Source organism: Talpa occidentalis, unplaced genomic scaffold, assembly GCF_014898055.3.
Source record: "Talpa occidentalis isolate TD23 unplaced genomic scaffold, MPIMG_talOcc4v2.1 talOcc4.13, whole genome shotgun sequence".
NCBI lineage: Eukaryota > Metazoa > Chordata > Mammalia > Eulipotyphla > Talpidae > Talpa > Talpa occidentalis.
This window is the reverse complement of record NW_023601322.1, coordinates 57,561,932-57,589,928: the sequence shown is the minus strand read 5'-3', so window position 1 is coordinate 57,589,928 and position 27,997 is coordinate 57,561,932. Positions and strand designations below refer to the sequence as shown.

Below are 27,997 nucleotides of genomic sequence, written 5' to 3'. Positions count from 1 at the left end.
TAGAGAGGGCTCGAGCTGGATTATGACTGACAGTGCGGCACCTGTTTGATTGTTGGCAGTAACCAAAATGGAGGTGGAGCGGGGGCGCTGAGGACTAAGAACAACGGCAGCAGCAGTGTCCCCGGGCAGGCCAGTGGGCCGGCGGCCGGCCACAAGCGAGGACGTCACACTACCTGCTGCACCCCGCCCCGGCTCTCCCGGGCAGCGCTCCGCGGGACGCGCCGGGCCCTAGTCTCGCGGGGCTGGCGCCCGCGCGCCGACGCCGGCGCTGGAACCACGACTCCCGGTGGGCCTTGCGCGGCCCCAGTGCGCAGGCGCCCGCGGGCCTCGGACGCCCCCTCCCCTCCCCGGTTCCCGGCTGCATCTTCCGACGCCAGAGGGACGGGCTCTTCTTAAAGGAGAAACGGCGGAGGCGCGTTAGGTGGGCCCAGTCCTGACCGCTCTCGGGCTTGCGCGCGAAGCCGAGGGAGCGCAGGCAGCGCAGGCGCAGTGGGGCAAGGGCGGGTGGGTGCCAGGTAAGGTCTGGGCCAGGTGGGTCGCGGCCGCGGCTGCGGGCGACCTGCGAGCCGCTTTGGGGATTGGCCTGTCCCGCACACTAAGCGGGCGGTCAGGACGCCATCCCGGCCCGCGGCCCGCCCCCGTCGACGCAGGGTGAAGAGCACTCGGTGCAAACGGCCCCGCCTTTCCCCACTTAGCAGCGAGAGGCCCCTGGCCTCCCCAGGTGGAAGTGTGACCCCACCCCACCCCTCCCCACCCGCGGGCTTCACGGCCCTTCCCATAGCGCCAGCCTCACACTTAAGTGGGCACGGGCCAAAACACCGCTCTGACCTTGACCCCCTGGCCCTGTTTCCCTCCTGGAGGCACCGCCCCATAGTGCTGGTTACCAGCCTTGTCCCGGTGGTCCAGGCCGGAAGGCAGCGCAGGCAGTCCAGGTGATTGGCCTTGACCCAACTGAGTGCTGAGGGAATTGATGCCCGAGCGCAGGAGGAGCCTGAGCTTTGGGCCATGGACTGAGTGGACCTCATGCATGTTGTGTCCCCCCAGCCCCCTCCCGCAGGCCGGTGCTCATGGCCGCATCCCTGGCAGAGTCGTCCAGCAGGCGACGGGAGAAGCGGAGGCAGCTGGATGCTCGCCGCAGCAAGTGCCGCATACGTCTGGGCGGGCACATGGAGCAGTGGTGCATCCTCAAGGAGAGGCTGGGCTTCGCTCTGCACTCGCAGCTTGCAAAGTTCCTGCTGGACCGGTTAGGGCCCAGGGTTGGGACTCTGGGGTGGGTTCCCAACCCCTGGCCAAGAGCTGGCCCCCTCCTTACCACCCCCAGATTTCTCGTTTTAGCAGAGTGGCTTTTGTGATTTGTGACCTCTCGGGGTCCTGTCCCTAGTGAATGGTTCTTTAGGTATGTGAGTGTCCAGAGCTAAAAAGACAGCTGCCAGCTGGGCCTGACCTGACCTGCCTCTTGTTCCCCTGGTAGGTACACTTCTCCAGGCTGCGTGCTCTGTGCAGGTAGGTAGGAAATGGCTGGTGGCAGGGACTTGGGAACCAGAGGGGGAAGGGGATGACATGTGTGACATGGATACATCCTCCCCAGGGTAGGTGGATCAGAGGGAACCCTTGAGTTTGGGAAGAGGTGGGAAAGTTAGGGAGTCCAAGGTAGAGAAGGGACCTTTGGGGGGTCTGAGCTCTGAAGAGTGGTAACTCCCAGGTTACCCAGGGAGTTGGAGGGACAAGGCTGTCTGGATGTGGCTCTGCAAGGGGAGAGAAGGGAGTCTCTCAGTTCACCCTTTTACCCTCACCCCTCCAGGTCCTGAGCCTTTGCCCCCCAAGGGTCTGCAGTATCTGGTACTCCTGTCTCATGCCCACAGCCGAGAGTGTAGCCTGGTGCCTGGGCTACGGGGGCCTGGGGGCCAAGATGGGGGACTTGTGTGGGAGTGCTCTGCTGGCCACACCTTCTCCTGGGGCCCTTCTTCAGGCCCCACACCTCCAGAGGAGCCCAGGCCAGTTCCCCTTCCAAGTACTGCCCAGAGAAGCTGGTGCCCAGAAAAACAGAAGCCTATAGGTAGGATGGGGAAAAGAAGTTGTGGAGAAAAGGGAGGGGGAAAGGTTTCCCATTTTTTTTTTGTAGATAAGAACCCCGTTCACTCAGTGGAAGAACTCTATGCTGACAAAGTATATCCTCAAATATATTTTTAGGGATAAAAGCAAAATAGAGAATAGAATGTATGGTATGCTGTCAGTGGGAAAATAAATGGGAGGAGAATATGTATTTGTATGTACTTATTAGCATAAGGTATCTGAAAGAAACCATGTTGCCTGTACTAAGAACTAAGTGGCTGCTGTCAGTTTTGGAAGGAGACTTTTCATTGTACAGTATGGTTGTTTTTAACCATGTGAATACATCATTGTTAAAACAGCCCCTTTGACGCCAGTAGCCTCTGCCATCTCCTCCTTCCTGAGTCCTCCCACCACCTCAGACCTTAGAACTCTCCCTGTCCTCATTCCACTAGCCCAGAGTTCCTTTCCCTCTGACTTTCACTGTGCCAACAGGTTTGGAATCTGAGCATAGTGAAAGGAATCAGGAGACCAGGTTACCCAGGTGAGGCTGGAGGTCAGAGGGTCAGGATAGACCTGGGTGGACAGTGGGAGTGAGGGAGCACGACCTTAAGCTTGCTTTCCTTGAACTTGTAGGGGGATGGGATCCCCGCTGGAGACCTTCTTGCCCCAAGGAGAAGAGGAGGAGGAGGAGGAAGATGATGATGAAGAGGAGATGCTTAGTGATGCCAGCCCATGGACCTACAGTTCCTCCCCAGATGAGCAAGTTGGGGCTGAGGGCGGGAGCATGTGGCTGGGGAACTCAGAGCTTTGCATACTTAAGGGAAGAGCTTATTGGTGGCAGGGTAAGCATCGCAGAAGGCAGAAAGAATTAGAGACTTCGCATTGGGTGGAAAGGGGTGATTTTATACCCAAAAGAGGTATGAACAGAGAGCCCACAGTAGGGGTAAGATTGTTTCAAATTTGGGCTATTTGCCATTTGGGGTCTGGGGTTGGACTGGGGCTCGCTGAGTGGCAGGGATAATGCCTTCCTCCTCTTCATTCCCCATTTAGCAGTGAGCCAGACGCCCCCAGATCACCCCCTTCTCCTGTTTCCCACACACTTAAGGATGGGGAGACACCCTCTACCTCAGCAACTACCCCTACTCTTCTTGCTGTACCTCCCTCATCAGCATCCTCATTGGGTTCTGGAGCTCCTCTTCCTATGGATATGGGGGTACAGCCAGAGTTCAGTGGAACCACTCAAGTGACACAGCTGACTGAGCCCCTGGCCAGGTAATCTCATGGCTGAGACAGAGGTCAGGGTCATCTGGGATGTGGCCCTTCCCTCAGAGCCCTCTACTCCCTCTTTGCTGCCCATAGCCCTAGGAGTCAGACCCAGTCTACTCTTTCTGTGGCCTGGGATGAGACTGACACTGCACAGATTGGCCCCAAGAGAATTAGGTAGGCCTGGGGATGGCATCAGGATGGGGACCAGAGGTGGGGGCAGAGGGGAACTCGCATGACCCCCCTCCCCCATTCTTCCTCCAGGAAAGCTGCCAAAAGAGAACTGCTGCCCTGTGACTTCCCTGGCTGTGGAAGGATCTTCTCCAACCGGCAGTACTTGAATGTGAGGGTGGTGTGAGGGGTACACTTGGGCTCTGAGAGAGAAGCTGAGGTAAAGGAACCTGGGGTGCAGCAGAATTCACAGCCAGGAAGAGAAGATTGGGCTGGCCACGCAGAGCTTGCCTGTAGTTACAATCACCAAACCAGACATCTGGTAATAATGCAGAAAACCAAAGCTCCCTGCCTGGACTGCTTGTTGCCTGGCTCTCCCAAGAACTGTGTGGCGGTGACAGTAGAGGCATTCCTCAGGCTTTTGGGGTGCTAGCTCCTATTCTAAGCCCTTGATGTGAGTCTTTTTCTCTTCATGACATCCCCGTGGAATAGGTGCTAATACTATTCCTGGTTTGCAGATGAGGAAGTTGAGGTACCCAAAAAGGTGAAGAATTGTCCAAAGCTCCTTGGCTAGTGTGTGATAGGACTGGAGTTCCTAATTCCACACTTACTCTCCCCCTGCTGGCTTGAATGGGTACTCCTAGCAGGAGAAGGAAGGCTGCACTGTCCCCACTCTCACTCCTCTCACTTGACAGAGGGGCAAGGGTGTCAACCACACTGTCAGCGAGCACTCTCACCAGCCAGGTGCTGTGGCTGCATGAGGGCCCAGACCAGAGGGACCTTGAGGCATGGGGAGAAGGGAAACCAGGGAGTTCCCAAGTGATGGTAAAACTGCGTTGAGAAAAACCATTCAGCAGGGCGGGTCAGGTGTACTTGTGCCTGTTGTGGAGGAGAAAGTGACATTATGGAAAAGGTGAAAGCCACACACCAGGAATGTGAAATTAGGTCAGATCAAAATGGGGTTAGCACACTACCCTTAACAGTGGTCCAGGTTGAAAATGTGTGTACTTCCAAAGAATTGAGTAAAATCATATATACCCATGGTGAGCTATTAATAAACTATAGGTGATCTGGGTAATGTTGTTGTACATTAACACTAATCTGGAAGAGGACAGTCATATCCATGTGTTTCCGGCCTCAGAGACAGTGAATCTGTATTTAGGGAACCAGAAGTGCCAGCATAGTGGTACTTTGTACAGGGTATTGCAAGATGAGGGTGTGGCAAGGGGATGAGATCGTGGAATATGAGGGGAGAGTTTGGGTTCAGGGATGGGATTGGGGTGATTGTTGGGTTTAGAGATGGGATTGTAGTTAAAAGGTGGTCAGGATGACATGAACTGACAATGACAGAAGAACTGCTAAGAGATGAGAGAGAAGGTGGAACTGCTGGGTCATTTCTGGCAGTCTTCCTGAAGAGACCACCTGCTTTCTTCCCTAGCACCACAAGAAGTACCAGCACATCCACCAAAAGTCCTTCTCCTGCCCAGAGCCTGCCTGCGGGAAGTCCTTCAACTTTAAGAAACACCTAAAGGAGCATGTGAAACTGCACAGTGGTGAGTCGTAGAAATGCCTTCTCACCTCCTCCTTGTGGGTCTCTTTGTTTCTTCCATGGGACTCATTACCTCCCTTTCTGTGGAACCTGTAACCTCTGAGGTCCACTTCACTCCCCTCATTTTCTGCAGATGCTTTCATATCCCTCTGTGGCGTGACTACCACTCATCCTGTATTCTCTGTGCGTTAGCATCTGCCTGCTTGATGCTTTTCTCAGTGCTGGGATACAACAGTGAACAAAATAGGCAGTCCTCACCTCCTAGAACATCTGCGCCAGTGATGCAGGGCTATGAAGAGATGTGGAAGCAGGGGAAAGAAGAGAGTATGAAGGAGAACTTGATGTGTTTTTGTAGAAATGGAAGTATTATGAGCAGAGACCTAAGTGAAGGGAGGAATGGAGACCTGTCCATGCCTCTAGGCAGCATGTGGGAAGGCCCAAGCTGTCATCTGCATGGTATATTCCAGGAATAAAGAAGAGGTTAGGAAGGAAAGCAAGAGGTCAGATAGATGGTTGAGGTCTCCAAGACTACCATCAGGATGACTTTATTGATGCCAGGGTGAGATGGGCACCATGTCAGGGTCTTAAGTAACAACTTTAAAAGGACACTGCATTCACAATTGTGGAAAATAGGGAGCTGTGGTAGTGTAGTGCTTGGTGATGATGGCCTAATATGCTGGTGCAGCTGATTGGGTGAGAAATGGCTGGAGGCTAAGGGGGAGATAGAGCCCAAAGACTGCTGTGGGCAGGGCAGATTGGCCACAGGAAGGATGGGCAGGGGGTGTGGTGGGTGACTTGGAGGATTTCAGCCTGAGCAGTTGGGCAGAAGGTGACATGATTTCCTGAAAATGGGGTAGAAACAGTTTTCAGGAAAGGATCTTTTATTTGGGACATGCTAATGAGACATCTTGGAAGGCTGCGTAAGAAGTGTGTTCATTCTGAGCATGAGTAGTGTTGGAGAGCACTAACATGGACAGGGTGAGGTAGGTGGAGAAGAGGCCTGAGTGTGGGGAGTGAGGTGGGTGACAAATGATATCAGAGAGGCAGGTAGAGAAAGGGCTCTAGGAGGGGAGGTGTGAGCTCTGCCCAGGACCAACCCAGTAAGGTAAAGGTGAGAACAGGCAACTGTCATGGTGGTGGGAAGCCATCCTTTACCAGATGGCATGATGGCAGGTGTCGAGGGAGGTGACAGTCGGAATGGAGTGGGTTCAAGGCAGAGAGGAGCTAAGGAAGTAGAGACAGAGAATATAGACTCTTGGAAGTTTTACTGTGAAGATGAGCAAAGAAAAGGATTCTTAGCTGTGAGCTCAGGGCACAGAGATGGAGATGGGACTGTGTGCACAGATGGGAAAGACTGATGCTGGGGTGGGCAGACAACCTTGTTGGCGGGAAGGGGTGTGTCTCAGAGAGCAGCCATCAGGGAGCAGGGACTATTCTCATTTGTGGGCACAGAAGCAAGTGGGATGCTGGGTTAGGTGGAGGGAGGATGTGGGCATTCTCTCCTCGCTTTTCTCTTCTTGGTGACTTAAAACCCAGCATTGCTCCTGAAAGGCTGGTGGAGAGAAAAGGCAGTATGGAAAATGGCCTCTGGAGTCTAGAAAAAAGGAAAGTGAACTAACTGGGAAAATGCAGAGGCAAGGAGGGTGGGGTGCCCTTGAGACTTATGGTTGTAGATGAAAGAAAAGGCAGGAATGGGAGTGGAAATGTGGGTTTTTTTCCACTCCACTCAGCAGACATGCACTGGCCTGAGGCAGGCCAAGGTTCTGTTTAGTCTGACTTGGACTCTAGCTAAGTAGGCAGGTGCATTGGTATGTGAGTAAAGGCAAGCTACAAAGATAGCCCCAGAACTGAGAGAAGGGTGGGGAGATAATGGGAAAGTACCAGGATGATGGACTGGCAGCCTAGAGTCACAAGATTATTACAGCAGGACAAGGTAGGAGACCTGGCTAGAATTAGAATTCTTGGAATTGCAATTTCCAGGTGATGCAGTGTTGGGAAGTGAAATGGAATAGCAGCAGAGAGGATGGGAGATTGGGTCACTAGGTCAGGGAATAGAAGTGGAGGGCTGGGTATGGAGCAGACAGACTGCAGTAGGAGTAGAAGTGGAGGAGAGGACCTGGGACCAGAGTCATGTCAGGCACAGATGATGGGGTAAAGGCCTAGGAGTGTGTTTGTGGACTAACAGTGGTGTTTATAGAGTGGTGGGGGACAGAGGTCTAACGGATGCCTCAAGGATGCTCCTCTGCCACAGGCCCTGAGGTCAGGAGATACAGGAGAAAACCACAGCTGGCCTGAGCAAGCTGCCAGATACAGGCATCAGGCAAGTGCTGTGAGAACAGGCAGGAAGGGCAGATTCAGGGAAAGAAGAGGGGAAGCTGATGGCTGGTGGCCACCGAGCTGCTGGCAGCTCTGTAGGACCCTGTTATTGGAAGGCTGGGAGATGCAGGTTCAGTGGGAACAGTCCTGTGGGGTTGGTGGGCAGGGGTTCATAGGAGGGTCCAAAGCTGAGGATGAATGCTGGGGTGTCCCCTATGTACCCACAGACACCCGGGACTACATCTGTGAGTTCTGTGCCCGGTCCTTCCGCACTAGCAGCAACCTCGTCATCCACAGGCGCATCCACACTGGAGAGAAACCCCTACAGTGAGTGTGGAGTGAGGGGAGCTGAGAGGGAGGAGCTACCCTGGCGGCTGGGGGCAGGAGGAACCCCTGGGAAAGTCAAGACAGGCTGAGGCCTTTCCTTTCCTCTGCTGCTGTCTCTGGTTCAGATGTGAGATCTGCGGGTTCACCTGCCGACAGAAGGCCTCCCTGAACTGGCACCGGCGCAAGCACGCAGAGACAGAGGCTGCCCTGCGTTTCCCCTGTGAGTTCTGTGGCAAGCGCTTTGAGAAGCCTGATAGTGTCACAGCTCACTGCAGCAAAAGCCACCCAGCCCTGCTCCTGGCTCCACAGGAGTCACCCAACCCATCGGAGCCCTGTCCCAGCATCTCTGCCCCTGCTTTCCAGGGGTCCAGGCCCTTTCTGGCTCCTCAGGCTCCAACCCTGCTCCCTCAGTAGTGAGCATTCCTTGGGCTTTGGGAAGCCAAACCCCTGGAACTGAAAAGGAACAAGGAGAAAGGCAACTACCTGGTGCTCAGGAACTAGGGTGACAGGAATCATGCTGTGGACAAGACTGGGCTCTGAGGGAGCCAGACTACTTTAGTCTTCTAAGAGGACAGAATAAACCCAGTTTCTCACATGGACATGTGTGGGCACAGCATTGTTTTGGCATCTGTGGCACAGGAACCCTGATTCCTTTGGAAATAGGCTCTGCTGGAATGTGCATGAGTCGTGAATTGCACGACTCTGGACACCCCCGGCCCCCTTCCTACCTTCTCAGCTTCACCCCAAGGATCCAGCTTTCTTCTGCAGTTTACTTTGACATTTTGCAGCCCTTTCCTGTGGAATGTCACACCACTCTTGGACTCAAGCAGGGCAGGCTGTGACAGTATGGAGAACACTGGGTCATTCCAGAGGGGCAGGTTGGAGCAAAAGCAGAAGTATGTGATCCTGTCCATTTACTTGTTCTCCATAACCAAGAAAACCAAATGAATAAGCTCCCAAAGAGTCTCACCTCCCAGTACAAAAAGGAGGGGGGCTGTATGTGCAGGACCACTGAGATCTATCTAAGGAAGGGGTGAGAGACTGTAGGACATCGAAATAGCCTAGCTCTTGGGTCACTCCTAAAATCTGCAAAGACAGTAGCCTCAGGCTTGACAAAGGTGCCTCTTGGTATCAGGAATCCAAACAACTCTTTAACAGTCATAGCAAAAATATCGCTGGCCAAAACCAGGGAATTTTCCATCCTGGGGAACCTCATTTCCCTATGACTCCAAACTTGATTGGAAATAGCATTCTGATGCACTGCTTTGTGTGCCTGGTTTTGTAGACCTCTGTGGTCTTGGCCCAAGTCCCAGGCTAATATCCCCAACCTGCCAGGAGAACACTGGCCTGAGAGGCCCCTCGATCTGGACACTATCAGGTTTGGCTCATGGGATGATGGGCAGCCATGCTGAAGGCTCCCACCCATCTGCATGTGGATGGGTCAGATCCACCAGGCCCAGGCTGAGTGCTTCTGGAGTGGAAATCCCCTTCCTTCCTGAAGTGAGCTTTCCCATAATATCTCTGCCTGCAAATTTCCCATCTCAGAAGCTGGGGGAGAAAGCAGCAAAGAGACTAAAGAGTGGCACCAAGAGACAAGAAGTCCATGGGACAGGTGGGATGTGACCATGGCCACAACTGATTATCATCTAGAGTCAGGAAAGCAAAAGTACCTGGGGAGGAGAGGTTGATGGTACTCAGGCTGGAAAAAGGAGATGGACAAGAGAAGACAGAACACAAGTGTGAAAACAGGAAAGTAATTCCTGAGAGCACAGCAGCAGCCAGGGGACACACCAATACCTGGGCTCTCTTCCATGAGTGGGGACTGAGAGGTATTCCCAACCTACTGGCTGCACTGGCATCCCAGTAAGAAAGGATGGGAAAAGAACTTGGAAGGGAAGCAGGTGTAGGGGCAGAGCATGGAGCCAGGTGAAGGTCTTCCAGCAGAGAGGAAACACAGCCATACTATCCATAGACCCACATGCCGGTTGCCCTGCTGTCCCTGAGGTACTTGCCCAGCTCACTTCAGTGATGCCTCTCAGCAGTTCTCTCTCATCTGTGCAACAAATGCTGGCTTTTCCTTTCTGCCTGCTCAGCAGATGAGGGTGGTACCAGCAGTACCTTTGGGGGCAGCAGTGGCAGCTGCAGCTCGAGCACGAGTATGGGCCTGCTGGTGCTGTGACAGGGAACGGCTGTGGCTAAAGCACTTGCCACACTCAGCACATTCTGCAGGCTGCTCACCCAGGTGCGTCTTGCGATGCAGTGCCAGCTTGGAGCCCACACTGAAGGCCTTGCCACATTCAGGACACTTGTGGGGCTTGTGGCCAGCATGGTTGCGACAGTGTGTGTGTGCCTGTGCTTGGTGAGATCTGAGCGGTCACTGAAGGCCCGGCTACAGTCGGGGAATGGGAAAGGCCTCTCACCTGTGTGGATGCTCTGGTGCACCACCAGGTCCGAGCGCTGCCCAAAGGTCTTGCCGCACATGGAGCACGCGTGCGGCCGCTCACCCTGGTGGCTGCGCCAGTGGCGCAGCAGCGTGGAGCTCTCACTGAAGCGGCGCCCGCAGTCACCACAGGCGAAGGGTTTCTCGCCTGTGTGTACACTGATGGCGCACCAGAGTGGTGCTCTCCAAGAAGGCTTTGCCGCACATAGGGCACTTGAAAGGTTTCTCACCGGAGTGCGTCTGTAGATGTGTCGTCAGGGTGGAGCTCCTGCCAAAGCTCTTGCTGCACTGGTGCAGGTCCAGGGCCTGTGGCTGCTGAGGCAGGGAGTCACCAGTGTTACGGGCCACATGGGCACATGTGTGGCTCTGCAGCCTTGCACTGCTGCGGAAGGCCCGTGGGCACTGAGCGCAGTGGTGGAGCTGGGTGATAGGTGCGACAGAGGGTCCCCACGGGTGCACCCGCTCCTGGTGGAAGCGCAGTGCACTCTGGCAGAAGATGCGGGCACACAGCTGACATCGGCAGGGTTGCTCTGGTGGATGGGGCGGTGTAGTAACAGAGCAGGGTGATGTGGGAAGCGGCGCCCACAGGTGCGGCAGGAACAGGAGTGTCTGAGCCGCTGGTATTCACTTTGGTGTAGGTCAAGTCGGCCGCTGTGATGAAAGCTCTGGCCACACTCACTGCAGATGTAAAGCGTCTGGCCACTGTGGGCACGTCGGTGGGAGCAGAGGTCTGCAGCCCCCGTGCAGCGCTTACCACAGTCTAGGCAGCAGAAGCAGCTGTCGCCAGCATGGGCATATTCATGCCGCGGCAGCACAGAACTGTAGCAGAAGCTCTTGCTGCACTTGCTGCATGCATAAGGCCTGCTGGCCACTGCTGCCTCTGATGCAGGGAACATTGTAAGGTCCTGACCACGACACCTGTGGGGTGCAGGCTGTAATCAATCCCACAGGAAGGTGTGCCACTCACACTCCCAGGCCTGTCTCATATAGCAGTGGGTTTCTTTCAGTTATCTTAAAGTCTGAAAAGGGAGCAGTAACAGAAAAGAGGAGGCATGGACAATTGGCTGCAGATTCCAGGGTCCCTTCCCTCACAGGTAGGTGACGTGGCTATTATGGAAGAGGACTGCAGCTAGGTTCTTCCTGCATCTTGAGCCCTGCCAGGAGAAGGGAACTGTGAGTCCAGCAATACCCTGCAACAGCTATAGTCTTTGGGAATGGCAGGGTGAGCACAGACTCCCTATTTCTTGTAACTTCCTAACCATCTCTCAGATACCATTCTCCAAGAGGAGGCAAAGCCTAGAAGAAGTATTCTTGCCTAGAAATTTGAGATGGAGAGGAGTAGCAGGTCCTGAGCAACCAGGAAAGGAAAGGGAGATTCGGATGTGGAGCTCCCCACCTCTCCCAACATGAGCGCCATTAACAGATTCAGGAAGAAAGAAGGTGTGCCCAGCCTGTATTCTAGCCTTAGACTAGGGATCTTGGCCCAGAGATACACTAGGAAAATACCAAGAAGGGATGGGAAGTTGAGACCACATCAATACCTCCCCTGTGAGACCCAATTTTCTTGTATTACCAATGTTAACCCAGCCATACCTGAGCTAGAAGGGCAATGAATTAAAGCATAAATCTGTACAGCAGAGGTAACCTGGGCAAAAGCTCAGAAAAGGCTGGGGTCTATTCAAAGGAAAGAGAAAAAAATGTATTGCTTTTTCAGAGTCCAAAGCTCCTAGGCTTTGGACAGTGTCTGATAATCAATCCATACCAGTGCACAGTCCAAATGTTCCCTGGCCTAGCCTTGAGAAAGCAACTCAGGATCCAGGAAAGGGAGCATGGTTAATACACAAAGAATATTATCCAAAGTTGATAGTATTATCCAAAGAGTGATTTTCACACATTCAGGGAAGGCTGGGGAGAAGAAAGGGGCATCCTTTCTAATTCTTAGGGCATCCGAGTTTGCAGACTTTCCTCACCATCCCAGCTCCAAAGATGTGCAAACTTAGTTGTAGAGAGGCCCCTTTATGGGAAGGAAATTTGCTGTTATCTTTATTTCAAAGGTCTGACAGGTCAGACTAGGCAGCTCTCTAGTAACAGTCAGTCTTTGTGCACAGAACCTCCTGTGCCTGCTAGTTACAACACAAAAAGGCATACTCTTTTTCAGCATACTGTCCTCACCACTGTTTCTCCAAGGCCCATGGATCAGTACCCAGTTCTGCTCAGTGATATACTAGAGATCATGTAGTCACTAGTTCAGTATAGTTCAGTGAAACAGGTCAGTGAGAGGAAGGAGTGGCTAACCCTCATATTTGCAGATGGAAGCTCATCATTTGCAGAAGGAAGCTAACCCTCATATTTGCAGATGGAAACTTTGGTTTAAACATCCCATAGATGGTTCCTCATCTTTTGGATGCAAATGTGGTCAATTGAAGAAAGCCTTAAAAACCACAAACCTGCAGGGGTGGGCTCTGGTGCTTCTGCTGCCATCCACATTGGGAAGGAGTGGCTGATGTTGGATGTCCTTTCATACTTCCAGAGCAGGATGTGCCGTGCCCTACAGGGGTGAAGAGGGACAATGTGAACTTACACTGTGCAGAGGGCACAGAGGCAGGGAGAGAAAGAGAACTATTTCCTGGAGGATATTTTTTTAATGGATATTTTCAAATATAAAAAATGAGCATCTCAGGGCCACCCCTGGTGGCGCAGTGGTTGAGCGCTGGGCTGCGAAGCTGCCCGCGGCCTCTGCAGCGCTGGTTCTATCCCCAGCCACTGGCGAGGGTCCCACCTGGTGCGACAGACCTCTTTTGCTGTGCCCACTGCTCCCCTCAGCAGTGTATTTTGTCAGTCTGCCTGTTCTGTTCCCCGCTCTGGCTCTGGTGAATTCTCTCACCCTCCCATGCTTCTGACTGTACCCAGTGCTTGTATAAATTAATAAATAAATCTTTAAAAAAAAAAATCTCTCTACTGTTGTTTCATTTATTACATCCTTCCACTATGGTTTTTTTTTTTTTTTTCCCGTCTGGAGTATTTTAAATGCCAGACATATTCAATAAGGATGAATTTTAAGCATAATCTGTAAGCAGAAGCCCTCCTGCAGATCTGAGAGCAAACTTAAGAGTCAGTTCTTCCAGAGGGAACTTTCAACTCAGCACTTGGGCGCCTGATTTCTAGATGGTTGTAAATTCAAAGGGATGCTTTTCCTCAAGATTGATTGGTTAATCCAAATGCCAAAGATCATGACCTGTGAGGTCTTTCCACCTCACTTGGAGTCCCTGGAAGTTGTGGCAACTCTGAGGCCAAATTCCTGGGACTCTGTCCTCTGCTAGTCCACTGCCTCCTAGTATATGCCCAAGGAAGGTAACACAAAGGCATAAACACAAACATGCACATATAAATAACTTATAGCATTTTCCTCCATTATAGATGTTGAGTAAGGGAGACTCTGGACTAGGTGCAAGTTTAGTGCTTGAGTGCCAGGGTGCACCCTTCAAATCTCTTCTGTACCTCACTCCATGCTGGAGCTTGCCCTGGAAGTGTCCGAAGAATTGATGTTCATGGGTCCAGGTTTGTACACCAGTTGAGAAATAACAGCCATCACACCAAATGTGAAAGCAAGCAAGTGTGGATTTATTGAAGCAAGAGGAAAGAACTGACAGCAGGAGGGGTCTGAGGGAGGCTGTCCATTTACTCCAGCCCTGGCTATGACTATATGCTGCCAGACTCCTGTTGCCCGATGTACCGGACTATCGATTAGGCACTAGGTGGTCAGGAAGTTTTGTGGTGGTTGTTTTCCTGTTCGTAATTATCCTGTAAACTGGATCTTATCTAGATGGTGGCTAGCTCAGCAACACTTCAGCAAAACACTTCTGTTTTTCTGGGAGCTGTTTTGTTCCTGCATTGTTTAAAATCACTGTCCCATGTCTGACCCTTTCCAGTTCCTCCAGTCCTCACGGTCTCAGAAGCCAAAATATGACTTCTAGGTTGTCTTAACCACCACCTTATAAATTGTTTTGAAGTGGTTATACCACAAAATTTCCTTTACTTTAGAAAAAATTAAGTACAAGGAAGGCTTGGAAAGGGGGAAGATGGTAATTATGTATGAATTGGTGAAAAGTCCCAATTATTAAATACGCCAGAGTATTTTAAGCATTTAAAAATTACAAACATCTATAAATACCATACATTATAACTAATAATAAATATTAAGATAACACTAGTGGGAAAAACATTCTAATAAAAGTTGAAATTTGTATAAAACTATTTTTAATAGATATTGTAGGTATGTCATGCCATATCTATAACCAGTCACAAATGACAACTAATGAGTATTGAATTTAGTACCTTTACTTACTCTCTACTGTGAGAGTTTAGTGTTTTTTTTTTTTTTTTAAGATTTATTTATTTATTTACACAAGCACTGGGTATAGTCAGAAGCGCTGAAGGGTAAGAGAATACACCAGAGTCAGAGAGGGGAACAGAACAGCCAGACTGATGAAGTGCACTGCTGAGGGGAGCAGCGGACGGCAGGAGAGGTCTGCACACCATATGGGACTCTCACCCGGAGGCCAGGGATCGAAGCAGCTGCAGAGGCGGCAGGCACTTCGCAACCCAGCACTCAACCACTGCGCCACTGGGGAGGCCCGAGAGTTTAGTTCTTAACTGTGTCCATCAATCAGTATAAAATATATTCTTCCCTGGTTGTCTGTTCTGCTGGGTCAGCATTTCTGAGATGGGGTGAAGAGATAATCATTTAGAAATTCCTCCATCTTAAGGTCAGAATTATGTAAAAATGGTCTGGGCTGCAGGAGTGGGTCTGAGGAGAGCTAATCTAGTTGGGCTCTCTACTATGGAAGCCACAAGCCACATGTGACAACTGAGCATTTGTAATGTGGTTGGTCCAAACTGAGATGTGCTAGAAGTGTCAGATACACTCCCAATTTCCAAGACTTAATATAAAAAAATGCACACTATCTAGTTAATAATGTTTAATGTTAATTATATGTTTAAATAATGATGTTTTGGATATATTGGCTTATGTAATATATTGGCTTACTCACATTTTACTTCTGTTGGACAGTACGTAACCAAATAGCCTTTCCAAATCCTGGAGCAAGATACAAAGGGAAGCTGGCCTACTTCACAGTCTCTGGAAGGGTTTGCCTGGGAAGAGGTCAAAGTCAATGAACAACTTAACCTCACTAGCCAAAGCCATTCCTCCCATTTCCCAGGACCTTGGCCCCTGGCCAACTTCCTCCAGAGGCTCTACTTGCTCTTCTGAAAAGTGGTGTCTGCTGCCTGCTATGAGACCTGGGACTTGAAATTGTGGATCATGCAATGCCTCTTCCTGCTACTCTCCCAGTTGTTTCTAGCAACAACATATAAGCTCTTCCTGCTACTCTCCCAGTTGTTTCTAGCAACAACATATAAGGATTCTTATGTGTCCGTATATCATCCCTTCATCCTCCCAGTTCTCTGAGGTGGGTACTACTGGCTAGCTCCACATGATCTGAGGTTCCCCAGCAAGCCTGGTTAGAGCCACCCAGTATAGGCATGACAGACAAGTCATGGGCAACAGCAGGCCAGTCTTTCCCCAGCAGACCCCAATCCTTCTGGGTCCTAGCTGGTTGGCTGGCTGGATCTTATGACAAAAGAGCAGATGCCAGCATCAGACACTGCTCCACAAGGATCAGGATCTGTGTGCTGTGTGAGCCATGTTTGTTTCTCTTGGCTCTACTGGGGGAAGGAAACGCTAGGTGTTAGGAAGTGCATCTGGAAGCAGTAGCTGCATTTGAGAGAGAGGATTATTCTGCTGGCCTGTCTATGTATCCTTGGCCTCATCACCCCCTCAACCGCTGCCGGGCCCAGCCCTAAAGACACCATAGTCTCCAGGATTCTGTGATACCTCTAGAAAATACCCCTAGAAGACACTGAAATTTAGCTTCAGATTGAAGAAAATTATCCATTTTTCCCTCTTGGGGTGGGGGATTAGGTAGATGGAAAAGTTTCCCTGGTTCTCTGGAGCCTTTCCTTTTGTGATTCCTTCATTGTTCAATTCAATGATTCTCAGAAAAGTCTGGCTGAGCACCCTCAGACATCTCACCTTCCATTCTCTTACTTAGCTTTATTCTAAATCAGTGAAAGTAACAGTAAATATAAATTCCCATCTACTCTGGCAAGACTTCAGCCCCTTTTCAAGGCCCTGTGCTTAAAGAGAAGTTGCTGCTCCAAGCTTCAGATCCAGTCTCACATATTTAAGGATTGGAAATAGGAATGCTCACATCCTCCTAACTCCAAACGTCCTCATCTTGATGCACATACATTCTTTTGGAAATTTTGACTTCACAAAGATTTTCCTGTTAAATCAGATACGTGGAGAAGGTATTTATGCTGACAGCAGAGGACATACTTAGCAGGAGAGTTTATTCTGTGTCTCTAACACATGGGGAAAAACTGCACCTCTAGTGACCAGTGTTTTGTACCATCCATGGGCCTAGCAACAAGTTGGGCACACATAAGGCAGTCAATGCTTTTTAGAAATGACTACAATTTATTTCTGGAATACAGTTCCCGAAAGTTGGGTTCTTGGAAGACAGGGCATCTCAACAGTTATCTCCCATTCTGCCTACCTACTGCATATCCTGCAATCACCCTGCTTTGGTTGACTGAGTAGGAACTGTGGCCTTTTAACAAACCGCAAAGGCATTGCTAGCTGCATGGAAGGCCCAGGGACTGCGAGTGTCAGAACTCCTGCCGGAAAAAAGAAGTGAAAGAAGCTATTATAATCCTTCTTATGAAAAGAAGAAAAGTGAAAATATGTGTAAGACTGAGAAGTGCAATTGCTGACCTTGCAGGATTTGCTTTCCTCAGGACAGTTTCTCTGAAGAGGGACCCCTAAATAAGATCTTTGACTCCTATCTGTACCCTAAACATCCTATACATTCTGCAGGACTTTTAAATGCTCCCCGATCCTCAAAGAACCCTCCTTCACAGGACTAGGAACAGCGCGGGCTCTTGGCGGCCCGCCGTCGCACCACCCCGGGAGCGCCGGGAGCGCGGCCTCTGGTCGCCCATCCAGGGCCTGGGGCCTGGTACCAGCCCGCGGGGAGCCCGGCCGCGCGCACACGGGGGGCGCGCCTGTGCCGGTGCCGGCGCCTTTCCAGCGCACAGCCGGCGCGAAGCCCCGTCAGCTCTCTCGAGGCGACCCGCTGCGGCTCTGCCCTCGCCGGCCCCTCGCCGCGGCCCTGCCCCCGTGAGGCAGAAAGGCCCGGGCGGCCGCCGCCCTCTGGAAGCGGCTCGGCGCGGCGGAGTCCGCGTCCAGGGGCCGCCGGCCAGAAGGTCCCCGCCGAGGCTGAGCTAGGATGGCGGAGGGCGCCGCCGGGGAGAGCGGGCGCGCGGGGGCCGGGAGGGGCCGTCGCTGTCCCCCGCGCCCCCACTCGCCAGGGCGGCGCTCGCAGACGCGGGGGAGCGGCCCGGGCGGAGGGGAGAAGACGGCGGCCTGATGCCCGCGGCGCCAACTCTGCCCTCCCGGCCCGCGGCCCCCTCACCGGCCTCGGACTAGCTCCCCGGCACCGCGCACCCCCGCCGGCCGGGCCTGGGGCTGGGGAGGGGACTGCGGGCCGCGCGGCCGCCGCGGGGAGGGGCGGGCCCGGAGTGGGATCCGGCGCCTCCGCGCCCCGGTTGCCTGGCTCGGCGGCCGCGCGCCGCGACTGCTGGCTGCGCCCGGGCCGAGGGCTCCTCCGAGGTCAGCGCCTGGCCGGTTCCGTGGGGCTGCGGGGCCGCGCAACGCCTGGGCCCGGGAAAGGGCGCTGAGCCGCGCGCCGCCTGCGCCCGCCCTCCCGGGCCGTTGTGCGCGGCTTGGCTGTGGGCCCGTCGGGGCGCGAGCAGTTGTTCAGCGGGACTCGGTGCGAGGCAGTAGGTGCCCGCGCCGAGGGGACTCCGGGGTCGCGCTCCACACGTTCTAGTAGTAACTTAGCAACTTGACGACTTCCTGCGGGGAGGCTAGATGTGCTGTCATCTCGCATAATCTTAGCGCAGCCCTGTCACAGGGGCTCCTGCGAGGCCATGATCTGCCCGAGGTCGCAGTGCCGGCGCCGGGTCTGCCTGCTCGGCTTGCCACCTGCCTCTTGCAGTTCCTAGACTGAATTCCCAGTCCAATGTTGAGGATTCGGTATCATCTCACACTGACAGGCGCTGCTAGTGTTTTCTGGAAATGCAGTAGGGACCTTGACAGTTCCCTTTTTTATGGCTGCCTCTCACCGGGGCACTCCCAAGGATGGCCTTCAGGGCCTTTTTTTCTACCTGCTCTAGTTTTCCCTTTTGTACCACTCATCCTGTAACACATCCAGGGCTGCTGCGCCTCTGCTCAGTGGGGTCCTAAAATGTATAGTTAGACCCACCCGTCCTTTCCCCTGGTTTAGCCTGGAATATTCTGCTGAGCTTTTATTTTAATTACACCCTGTCCCGACCCGTGGGGCACGAAAAGAGAAGGGCTGAGGATGAAATGAGGGGCTTGAGACAACTTGACGCTAGTGCATGCTTCTTTATTTTTCCTTTTCCTTCTCTTATTTTTCCATGTCTTTCTTTTCCCTGTCTTTCTTACTTCCCTGGCCTTCTCTCTGCTCCCCTCGCAGAACTCTCCTCTCTCGTGATTCTCCTCTTAAATCTCTTTTCTTCTCTCCTCTCTCTCCCGCGTTCTCCTCTTATATCCTGGTAGCTCCTCCCCCGATACCTCCCAGTCTCATGTGATTTACGGGACAAACCTGTGGTTCTCCGAAAGCTAAACAGTAAAGCGAAACTTAACTCATGGCACGCATACACAACACGGCTCCAGACAGCTCCTCCTTTTTTCTTTTAAATGAGACACCTGGCCTGTCTTAGGTTGGCACATCCCGTGACCAGTCTTACACGTCATTGCTAATCCGGCACACTTGGTCTGGACCGCTGTCTTAGGTTAGTCTGGACGGGCTACGCTCTTACCCGTATTTGGCTCACAGGTTCTCTACTAAGTTGACCCATCCAGGTGCCACTGGGGAGTCCTGATCGAGTACCATGGTGCCAAGTGCTTGCCTGACCGCAATAGCACGTTCTTTGTTTCGCTTCCGTAGCTGACGGAGAAACCATATGCCGAATGCACAAACAGCAAAAAGTCAAGAGCTAAGGCTACTACCCTGCCCCAAGCTTGCAACTCTGGGAGGAGTCCTCTAAATCAGGCAATGAGACCCTCACCCGTAACAGGGATAACACAAATAAAACGGTACAGAGGGTTACAAGATATGTGAGCAGTTAACAAAAGTGTGTCTATCCCTTCTTACATTAGAGCTATCTGCTGATTAAGCATAAAAAGTCCATTTCGCAAATGTCCATTCATATCTTGCTGTGTTGATAATGCAGAAGCAACACTGGCAGCTAAATTGTTTATAGTGTCAGCATTTGTAGCAGTTTGAGTGACAGCGACGGCGGCAGCAGCCGCAGCCACCGCTATTGAAACGGCGACAATAGCTGCAGTGATGCTAAAATCACGTCTCCTCCTAGGTAGAACAGGGGAAAGATGTGCAGAAACATCCACGGGCATGATTAAAATAGAAGGTAGACGAATGATCACCGCCCTCTCCGCAATCCAGGCCCAGCAGGCAGAGGGCGCAGGGCTCCGCTGAACAGTTCAACACAGTGACATTTCCTGTATTATTGGAGAGGACAAGAAAGAAGGGAGGGGGCAAACAGACAGCAGCAGACAAACTCTTCGACCCATTATTCTGGACACTAACGGATTGTTCAAGGTACTGTTTGTGGAGTAAGTGACATTATATAATTTCACCTCACCCTGGCCCACCAGGGCAAAAGGGCACCAGTCCAGACATGAACGATTATTACATACACAAATATCCTAACAAAGTCTCACATAATCATACAAACTAGCCCGAGCTTTCCAGGGTCTAATAGCTTCCTAACACCACTTATTAGCATTTTCAAAATGCAAGCTGTTTATCGGTAGGGAGGCATCAGTGTTACCTAGAATTCTGCCAGCTGCAGTCATCAATTTTGCTAGGAACTCCGCATATGGTTCTGTTGGCCCTTGAATGACCTTTGTTAATTGAATGTCAGCTCCTCCTCTATCTCCTATTGCCTTATTCCAATTGGCACTATTGACCTGATCCTACTCCAGAAACCACTTACTAGTGATACTAAAGGTCTCTACAAATCTTTTAAGAATTTTTCTTACTAAGAGAAACCCCAAACTTTTTAAGGAGAGCTTCCAGGGAAATAACTAACCGACCCTTGGACATTGAATTGCCCATGAATCCCAGCTACCTACCCTTACTTGCCGGCTCACCATAGCTGGTCCTTCCAGCGGTTCCTTCGTTCTTTTCGTGCCCCACGTTGGGCGCCACCTGTCCCGACCCGCAGGATTCGTAGGCATGAAAAGAGAAGGGCTGAGGATGAAATGAGGGGCTTGAGACAACTTCACGCTAGTGCATGCTTCTTTATTTTTCCTTTTCCTTCTCTTATTTTTCCATGTCTTTCTTTTCCCTGTCTTTCTTACTTCCCTGGCCTTCTCTCTGCTCCTCTCGCAGCACTCTCCTCTCTCGTGGTTCTCCTCTTAAATCTCTTTTCTTCTCTCCTCTCTCTCCCGCGTTCTCCTCTTATATCCTGGTAGCTCCTCCCCCCATACCTCCCAGTCTCATGTGATTTACGGGACAAACCTGTGGTTCTCTGAAAGCTAAACGGTAAAGCAAAACTTAACTCATGGCACACATACACAACACGGCGCATCCTCCGGAGGGCTCCAGACAACACCCATTGGTAAAGTTTAGGCAAGGAAGTGGAAACAAAGGCTGCAGGCCTGGGGTGATGAGGGCTTGAACCAGAGAGGGATGAAAGTGGGACAGGAAGAAAAGAAAAAGCAACGTACCATACACAGATATGGTAGTGTTAAATAAAGGATGACTAGTTGGTAATTCCAAAGACTTCCAAGGCAGATAAATGATCTAACTGGGAAATTTCTGAACTCACTGTTGTGTTTAAGGGACACTGACACATTTACCAGTGACAGAAGAGTGACTAGGATGAAGGGGCTTAGAATATTTAACCTGGAAAACAGAAACCTGTAAATGATCACTGTACACAAAATTTGACAAACTGTAAGGTGACAGAGGGCTGGGTTAGACTTTTAGGCAACTCATCGCATCCATAAACAGAGCGGAATGTTTGATACGTAGTCATTACATGAATAAATCAATATAGATAAATAAAACCAAGTGTCTTCTGGTTACTGCTTATTTTTTCCTTTTTTAATTGAAAAAATTTTTTTTGTGAACCATCACCATATTCCCTTGTGTTCAGCCCTCCCCTGTCTGCAACACCCCCTTGTCCCCCCATGCCTCAGGTCTATGGTCAGCAAGCTAATTTTGATTTTTTCCTTTTGTTTAGTTTCTCTACATTCCACATATAAGTGAGACCACCTGGTATTTATCTTTTCCATCTAATTTTGGCTAGCATAATTCCCTCCAGTTCCATCCACATTGCCACAAATGGCATGGACTTAGACAGCTTTCTTTTGTATAGCTATTGGGAAGAATGGAGAGAAAATAAAGGAAAGTGGATTTTTGTTCTGTTCTGCAAGTGATTACAGAGGGGAATAATAATTAGAACAGTAATATTAAGTGCTGTGAGAGAAACAAGGTCAAGGATGAAGTCGTGTGCAAATTTTGTCAAATTGAATGTATCAGATGCAAATGTTTGTCTTTCCTAAAAATATACTTCAATAAATGACAATTCCCAATGTGGCCGTGTAAATATTCAAGATATTGATGGAGATAAATGTCTTCATATATATTTATGTCAGGTCTTATTGTAAGCATTGGTGGATACAGTTGCAAATTACCAGATGAATCTCCCAAAAGTAAGTTCTGAGCATGTCATAAATGTTTAAAATGCTCAAAAACTGTCAAATATTTGTATTAACCACCAAATGAAGTTTACTCTCCATGAGTTATATCGAAGCCCTCTTCCACCTGTTCCAACCTGCCTTTCCAGTCTGTTCTCTTCAACTCTGGAGGAATCTGGATCACTACTCACTTACCTTCTACATTCCTCTCAGGCTGGAATATTCCTCCTCCTCCTCCTCTCTTTGTCAAAGTCCTGCTTATCCTTCATGTTAGCCCACCTCAAAGAATTGCTACATCCAGCAATTCTGCATTTATTGAAAGCTTATCCTATACAAGAGGCACAAGACACTGTATCTGTACTTAAAATCTTTTGCTGTATACTGTAGAATCAGGTGCTGATCTTATCTCCCCTACCAATTGGTAAGCTTGAGTGCAGTCTTATGGTGTGCACATTTCTTAGCGCCTGCTTATGTGCAAGCAAGTGGCATGAGTATTAAGAAACAAAAGTTTGTTTCTGAGTCCTCTGAGGAATGCTGTTGGAAGGCAGACCTCCGAAATTCTGCCATTACATCACAGCTAAGTATAAAGTGGATTAAAGCTATAGCTGAAAAACCAGGACAATTTTGCTACAAGTCATCAGAAATCATCATAGATCAACATATAGCCAGGATTTTATACCAGCGTCTGTGGATCATGAGATTTTTCATCTGAGAGCTTTCTGCTTATGCAGGTGCTAGGATTGTGTTAGAACCACAGGATTGGATGAACAGGAAAGTAGTGTGTTCTTGTTTCAGACAGAGGAGAAAGTGAAGAGGAGATCAGAATTCTGTGGAGGACGCTGAGTAGGGCAGGACAGGAATTCTAGGAAGTGGGGGTAGTACAGGTGTTGGGAGAGGAAACTCAGAAGTCTGGCTAGTTTGAGGTATCACTCCTTTCCACAAACCTTTCTGGAAGGCCAACTGAATCTACACTTGGATGGGCAACGGGAATAAACAAACATCATGTGGCTTTAGAGTATGGCTAGGGGAATCCATGCAACACTCAAGAGTTTGGGCTTCTATCAGGATGTAGAGAAAGACACACAATTGTCAGGGTTTGTAGCAATTAGGAAGTTAGAGTTGAAAAAGTAAAGCTGTGAGAGTGGATGTTATTTCTCAGAGAGGCTATAGGTGGATGAGAAGGGTCTAAGGGTCAACCCTAGAGAACCAGTTTCCAAAAGGAGTCAGGTACAGGAAGGGTAACCATTAAAGGCTTTGAGGAGGAAGAGGGTCAGGATTCCGATCCCATGTGAGGAAGTGGTGGTCAGTGCCCAATGCTGGAATAAGTTCATGTCATGGCAGCATCAGTGTACTGGGCTTGGCCAGAGGGCATTCACTGTCAATGGTTTAAGAAGAGATAGAAGGGGAACAAAAAGGAGGGAGTTAAAATATATTTATTGGTGATGCACATGTGGAGGACAGAGTATATGCTTTACACTACAGCCGTGGCAAGTGAGTAGAGCGATGGGTGTATGTGGCCTCTTGTCCGGAGCCGCCTGGACCATGCGCCATGTTGCGCATGTGCTCGATGAGTTAGGTTTTGATTTACCGTTTCGCCTTCGGAGAAACCCCTGCGTTTTCCTGTAAATCATGTGAGACTGGGAGGTACGATGGGAGGAGTGACCGGGGTATAAGAAGGGAACCACGAGAGAGAGAAAGATATACTGCGAGGAGACTGTGAGGGGATACTGTGAGGGGTACTGTGAGAGGAGCAGAGAGAAGGCCAGGGAAGTAAGAAAGACAGGGAAAAGAAAGACATGGAAAAGTAAGAGAAGGAAAAGGAAAAAGAAGCATGCACTAGCGTCAAGTTGTCTCAAGCCCCTCATTTCAATCCTCAGCCCTTCTCTTTTCGTGTCTATGAATCCTGCGGGTCGGGACAGCCTCTTTTCTACCTATGGCCTCTGCATCTGTGTGCACTTGGCTTCTCTGTGCACCTATGTGTGTGTGAATGATTTGGATAAGGCACCCCTGCATGACTGCCTTGAGACAATGGCCGACATCACGAGGTGGCTAGGGACACCTAGGTAACTTGACTGAATGTGTGGTCAGGGTCCGAGACGGTCCAGGAGTAGACCAAAAATTATGCCATGCACTTGCACGGGAAGTACTCCCTGTACATGTGGCCGACATGTCCTCCCCTGTCTCCCATAAAATTGAATACCCTTTGATCACTTTGAAACCCTGCTCCCCATAAGATGAACACCCTTTATTTCCCCTGGACCCTGCTTCTCCTGCCATTGTCACCTAATCAATCACGCTTGTTCACTATTACTTAATAGCAAGAGGGCTGTTACTGAACAGCAATGTCTTGCCTTGCAAACACTAAGTATTCTAACCTCAAAGGCACACCAACAAATAACTCCACTGATGTCAACTGACAATTTCCCAACTGTGGAAAGAACCAACTGCAGAAAAGTGAAATTCAGAGGACTTTTCTTAACCTCAAATTGCAAACAGGCTTTTCTGCCCTCCCGCCATCAGGATAGATGAGGGAACCCTGTGATCCTGAATGCATGCCTGATGGCGGGCACCTGAAGTGGGTACACCTGTGCTAAGACTGTGCTTTTTAGGGGCGGTGTCATGGGGACGCCAGTAGAAGCCGAAAGAGAAGAAGCCCGAAGCAGAAGCAGAGAATGCCAGAGAGCCCAGATAGAGTGAAGATTTGCTGGGGGCTGGGAGGACTGCCAGCCTCCCAGCACCCCTGCCTGCCACGTACCCGCTGAACCCCAATAAAAGACCTGCAAAAAACCACTGAGGACTCTGACTCCTCCTTTACCTGGTCTGCATGGGATCAGAGAACCTGCCCCATGTCCAGTCCTGCCCCTACAGGCTTCTTCCCTTAGCCAATCTTGGGCTCTTCTCATACCTGTCCCTTCCTCTACTCTAGCCATTCTCTCTGGGCTGTGGCCCTGGGAATGCTGGGCAGTATACAGGCTGCTTTTGGCCACCAAGGCCCACTGGCCATGCCTTGATTTTCATCTCCTGGGGTTTACTAATAATACAATCCACCTCCAGGGTCCCAAAAAACATCACATGAACCTGCCAAAGTTCCTTCGCCTTTTGGCGGGATTATCAGTCCATCAGATTTTTTCCTACGTCAACAATGGGCGAGCTCCGAATCGTGGTCCTCTTTTTCCTACGATTCTGCTGCCTCGGGAGTCGTGGGTTGGTCCTCACAGGCTGTCTCATCCTCCACTCAAGGTCTTGTCCCGCAGCTCCCAGACTTGTTTACCTCCTGTGCTCCAGCAGGGTCTTTAGCTTTTCTTGAAGCTCCTGGACTTTGGCCACCTCCTGTGCTGCCATGGCGCCTCCAGCTTTGTCACAGGCTCATGGTCTGTTACTCCTCAACCCCTCTTGAGGTCTTTGGAGGGCTCCATACCCATCTGCATCAAATCACCCTGCCCACTCTACGTCACTTGTTGAAGCAGGAAGGCACAGATCAGGGTATTTATGATCCGGGCAGATGGGTAAAGGAGAGTCGTGGAGTCCTCAGTGGCTTTTCAGGCTTTTATTGAGCTTTTACCAGGTACATGGCAGGCAGGGGTGCAGGGAAGCTGGGAGGCCAGTCAGCCTCCCAGCCCCTGGAGAATCTTCACTCTTTCTAGGCTCTCTGGAGTTCTCTTGTGGTCTCTGCTTCTCCTGTTCATTTTGTTGCTCTCCTTCTCGTTCTCTTTCTCTTCTGCTTCTGCTATTCTCGTTTCTGCTGGCGTCCCTGTGATGCCACCCTTATAAGCCCAGTCTCAGCCCAGGTGTGCCCACCCATGTATGCTCACACCCTACTCCAGGTGTCCACCATCAGGCATGCATGTAGGACCACAGGGATCCATCATTAATGCTAATGGTGGAGGGTGGAAAAGCCTGATACTTTTTCACTTACCCTACAGAGGTATAGAAGTTTTATGAGGTGTAATTGATATACAAATTCTCCCACATTGAAATGTCCAACTTGAAAAATTTAGACACACATAATATCCCATAAAGTCCTCACAAGCAAGAGAGAGAACACATCCATTACTCACAAGTTTCTGTGTACCATTCTGTAATCCCTCCCACCTCTTCCCTATGTAATCACTGATCTGTCACTATACATTAGTCAATTAATATGTTTAATTATCAATTGATGGTGCTACTTGTTAAATATCTGACTGATGGTAGGAAAAAAAGACAATAAAAAGGTAATTTATATTCACAGAATAAGTAATTTTTAAAAACAGAGGTAATTTTATTTAGGTAATTTAGAGGGAATTTGTATGAAATTAAAAAGTTATCAATATGAATTATGAGAAAATTTTATTTTACTGAGAAATAGTTGATTTGTGATACCACCTAGTAACTGGTTGTAGGGACAGGAGGACACAGAGCAGGATTTCTATGACCCGAGCAGATGGGGTAAAGGCGGAATCCTGGAGCCCTCGGTGGCTTTTCAGGCTTTTATTGGGATTTACCAGGACACGGCTGGCAAGGGGTGCCAGCAAGTCTTCATTCTTTCTTGGCTCTCCGGCATTCTCTGGTGGCCTCTGCTTCTCTTTCGCTCTTTCTCTCTAATTCTGCTCTGTTCTACTGGCGTGCCCCTGACACCGCCCTTATAAGCCGAGTCTGTCAGCACAGGTGTATCCACTTACACATGCCCACACCCTACTCCAGGTGCCCACCACTAGGCATGCATTCAGGACCGCAAGAATCCATCATCAATCCTAATGGTGGGAGGGCAGAAAAGCCTGATACTTTTTCACTTACCCTACACTGGTAGTGTTATTAATATCTCCATATGGCTTTCAGATATTTTTATTTCATTAATTAGTGTAGTCAGCTGGGGTTGGTTATTTGTGCCAGGGAATGGCAGGGGTACACTTGTGGCAGGGAAATCACAGTGACCTGTGTTGTCCAATACATTAATCACAGATACATCTTAAAATCAATCACAAATTTAGTTCCTCAGTCACACTAGGCAACATTTTAAGTTGCACTAGGCACATTTTAAGTTCTCAAGAGTTCCACACATGGCTAGTGGCTACCACTTTGGACAGTGCAGATACAGAAATTTCCATCATCACTGAAAGTTCTATTGAATAGAGTTGATTTACAAGACCCTTGAGGTACACTACCTATAGTGGAGATATAGAGGATCTAAGCTGAAGAAATGGCAATGAAATGGAAAGAAGGAATCTCTGAGATACTTAATATGATAGGATTAATTTAAATTTTTTTCTAGCTTTTTCTCTAGGGTTAATGGGCAGATGGTAAACCATTCACCAACAAAGTAAATATAGAAGTAGAATTTGGGAAAAGGGAATGAAATCAGATTTGTACCTAGTGAGTAAAAGACAATCCTCAAATAGGCCAGCAGTCTGAGAAGCTGCTGGATCTCTGAATGTAATCATGGGGAGTCTGGAAAAAGACAAAGTTCCCATGAAGGAGCAGTCATACGTAGGGGTGGGGTCATGTACTGGGGCAAGGGTTCAGAGAAAGTAGGCTTCATGAGATGATCAGAGGCTAGCCTCATGGTTTAGGAAGTACTGGCATTTAGGGAAAGGTTTTCAAAATATGAGTGCATCATGAATTCAATAAACTAGGTTCATACCAGCATTAAAAAATGTATAGTACAAAATATTAATATGCTTTGTATATGATGAGTAAAGATCTTTTCCAAAACTTCTGTTATGAATATATTTACACACATAAATGTATATTGGGTTGCAAGGTAAGACATTTTTCAAGATTGTGGTCCAATTAGTTGAATGGTACTGATTTATCAAATGAACAGCACAATCTATAAGATACTGATGAAATAAATTGATGCCCTTCTCATCACCAAAATCGTGACACATAATAAAAACTAAGTTAAGTGATACTGCATGAAATAATGCATCTGGATCAACAGGCTAGAGAAGTAAGAGGAAGCCCTGGAGAAGAGTGACTCAGATGCTAAAGAAAAAACAACCCAGTGTTAGATATCAGTGAT

General features: G+C 49.8%; 2 protein-coding genes across 7 annotated transcripts; one reads left to right on the top strand and one right to left on the bottom strand.

Annotated features, from left to right (window-relative positions):
- The first annotated feature begins 339 nt into the window (after nucleotides 1-339).
- ZNF692 (zinc finger protein 692) lies at nucleotides 340-13,035 on the top strand. Of its 6 annotated transcripts, none has more exons than XM_037508907.2 (12): nucleotides 340-421; nucleotides 1,045-1,243; nucleotides 1,472-1,503; nucleotides 1,802-2,056; nucleotides 2,545-2,593; nucleotides 2,686-2,811; nucleotides 3,103-3,324; nucleotides 3,412-3,492; nucleotides 3,580-3,658; nucleotides 4,925-5,039; nucleotides 7,579-7,678; nucleotides 7,804-13,035. In XM_037508907.2, exons 2-12 carry the CDS (start codon nucleotides 1,068-1,070, stop codon nucleotides 8,090-8,092), a joined length of 1,524 nt encoding a protein of 507 aa, XP_037364804.1. In that variant the 5' UTR covers nucleotides 340-421; nucleotides 1,045-1,067; the 3' UTR covers nucleotides 8,093-13,035. The 6 variants fall into 6 exon arrangements, with proteins under 6 accessions (XP_037364804.1, XP_037364802.1, XP_037364805.1 ...); XM_037508905.2 differs by having other exon boundaries at nucleotides 1,045-1,270; XM_054694251.1 differs by lacking the exon at nucleotides 340-421 and adding an exon at nucleotides 500-515 and having other exon boundaries at nucleotides 1,045-1,270.
- On the bottom strand, nucleotides 9,768-11,040 carry ZNF672 (zinc finger protein 672). Its single transcript, XM_037508319.1, is given in 4 exon segments — nucleotides 9,768-10,015; nucleotides 10,018-10,277; nucleotides 10,279-10,660; nucleotides 10,663-11,040. Coding segments are annotated over 4 exon segments (1,242 nt in total). The 5' UTR covers nucleotides 11,015-11,040.
- Nucleotides 13,036-27,997: the final 14,962 nt, after the last annotated feature.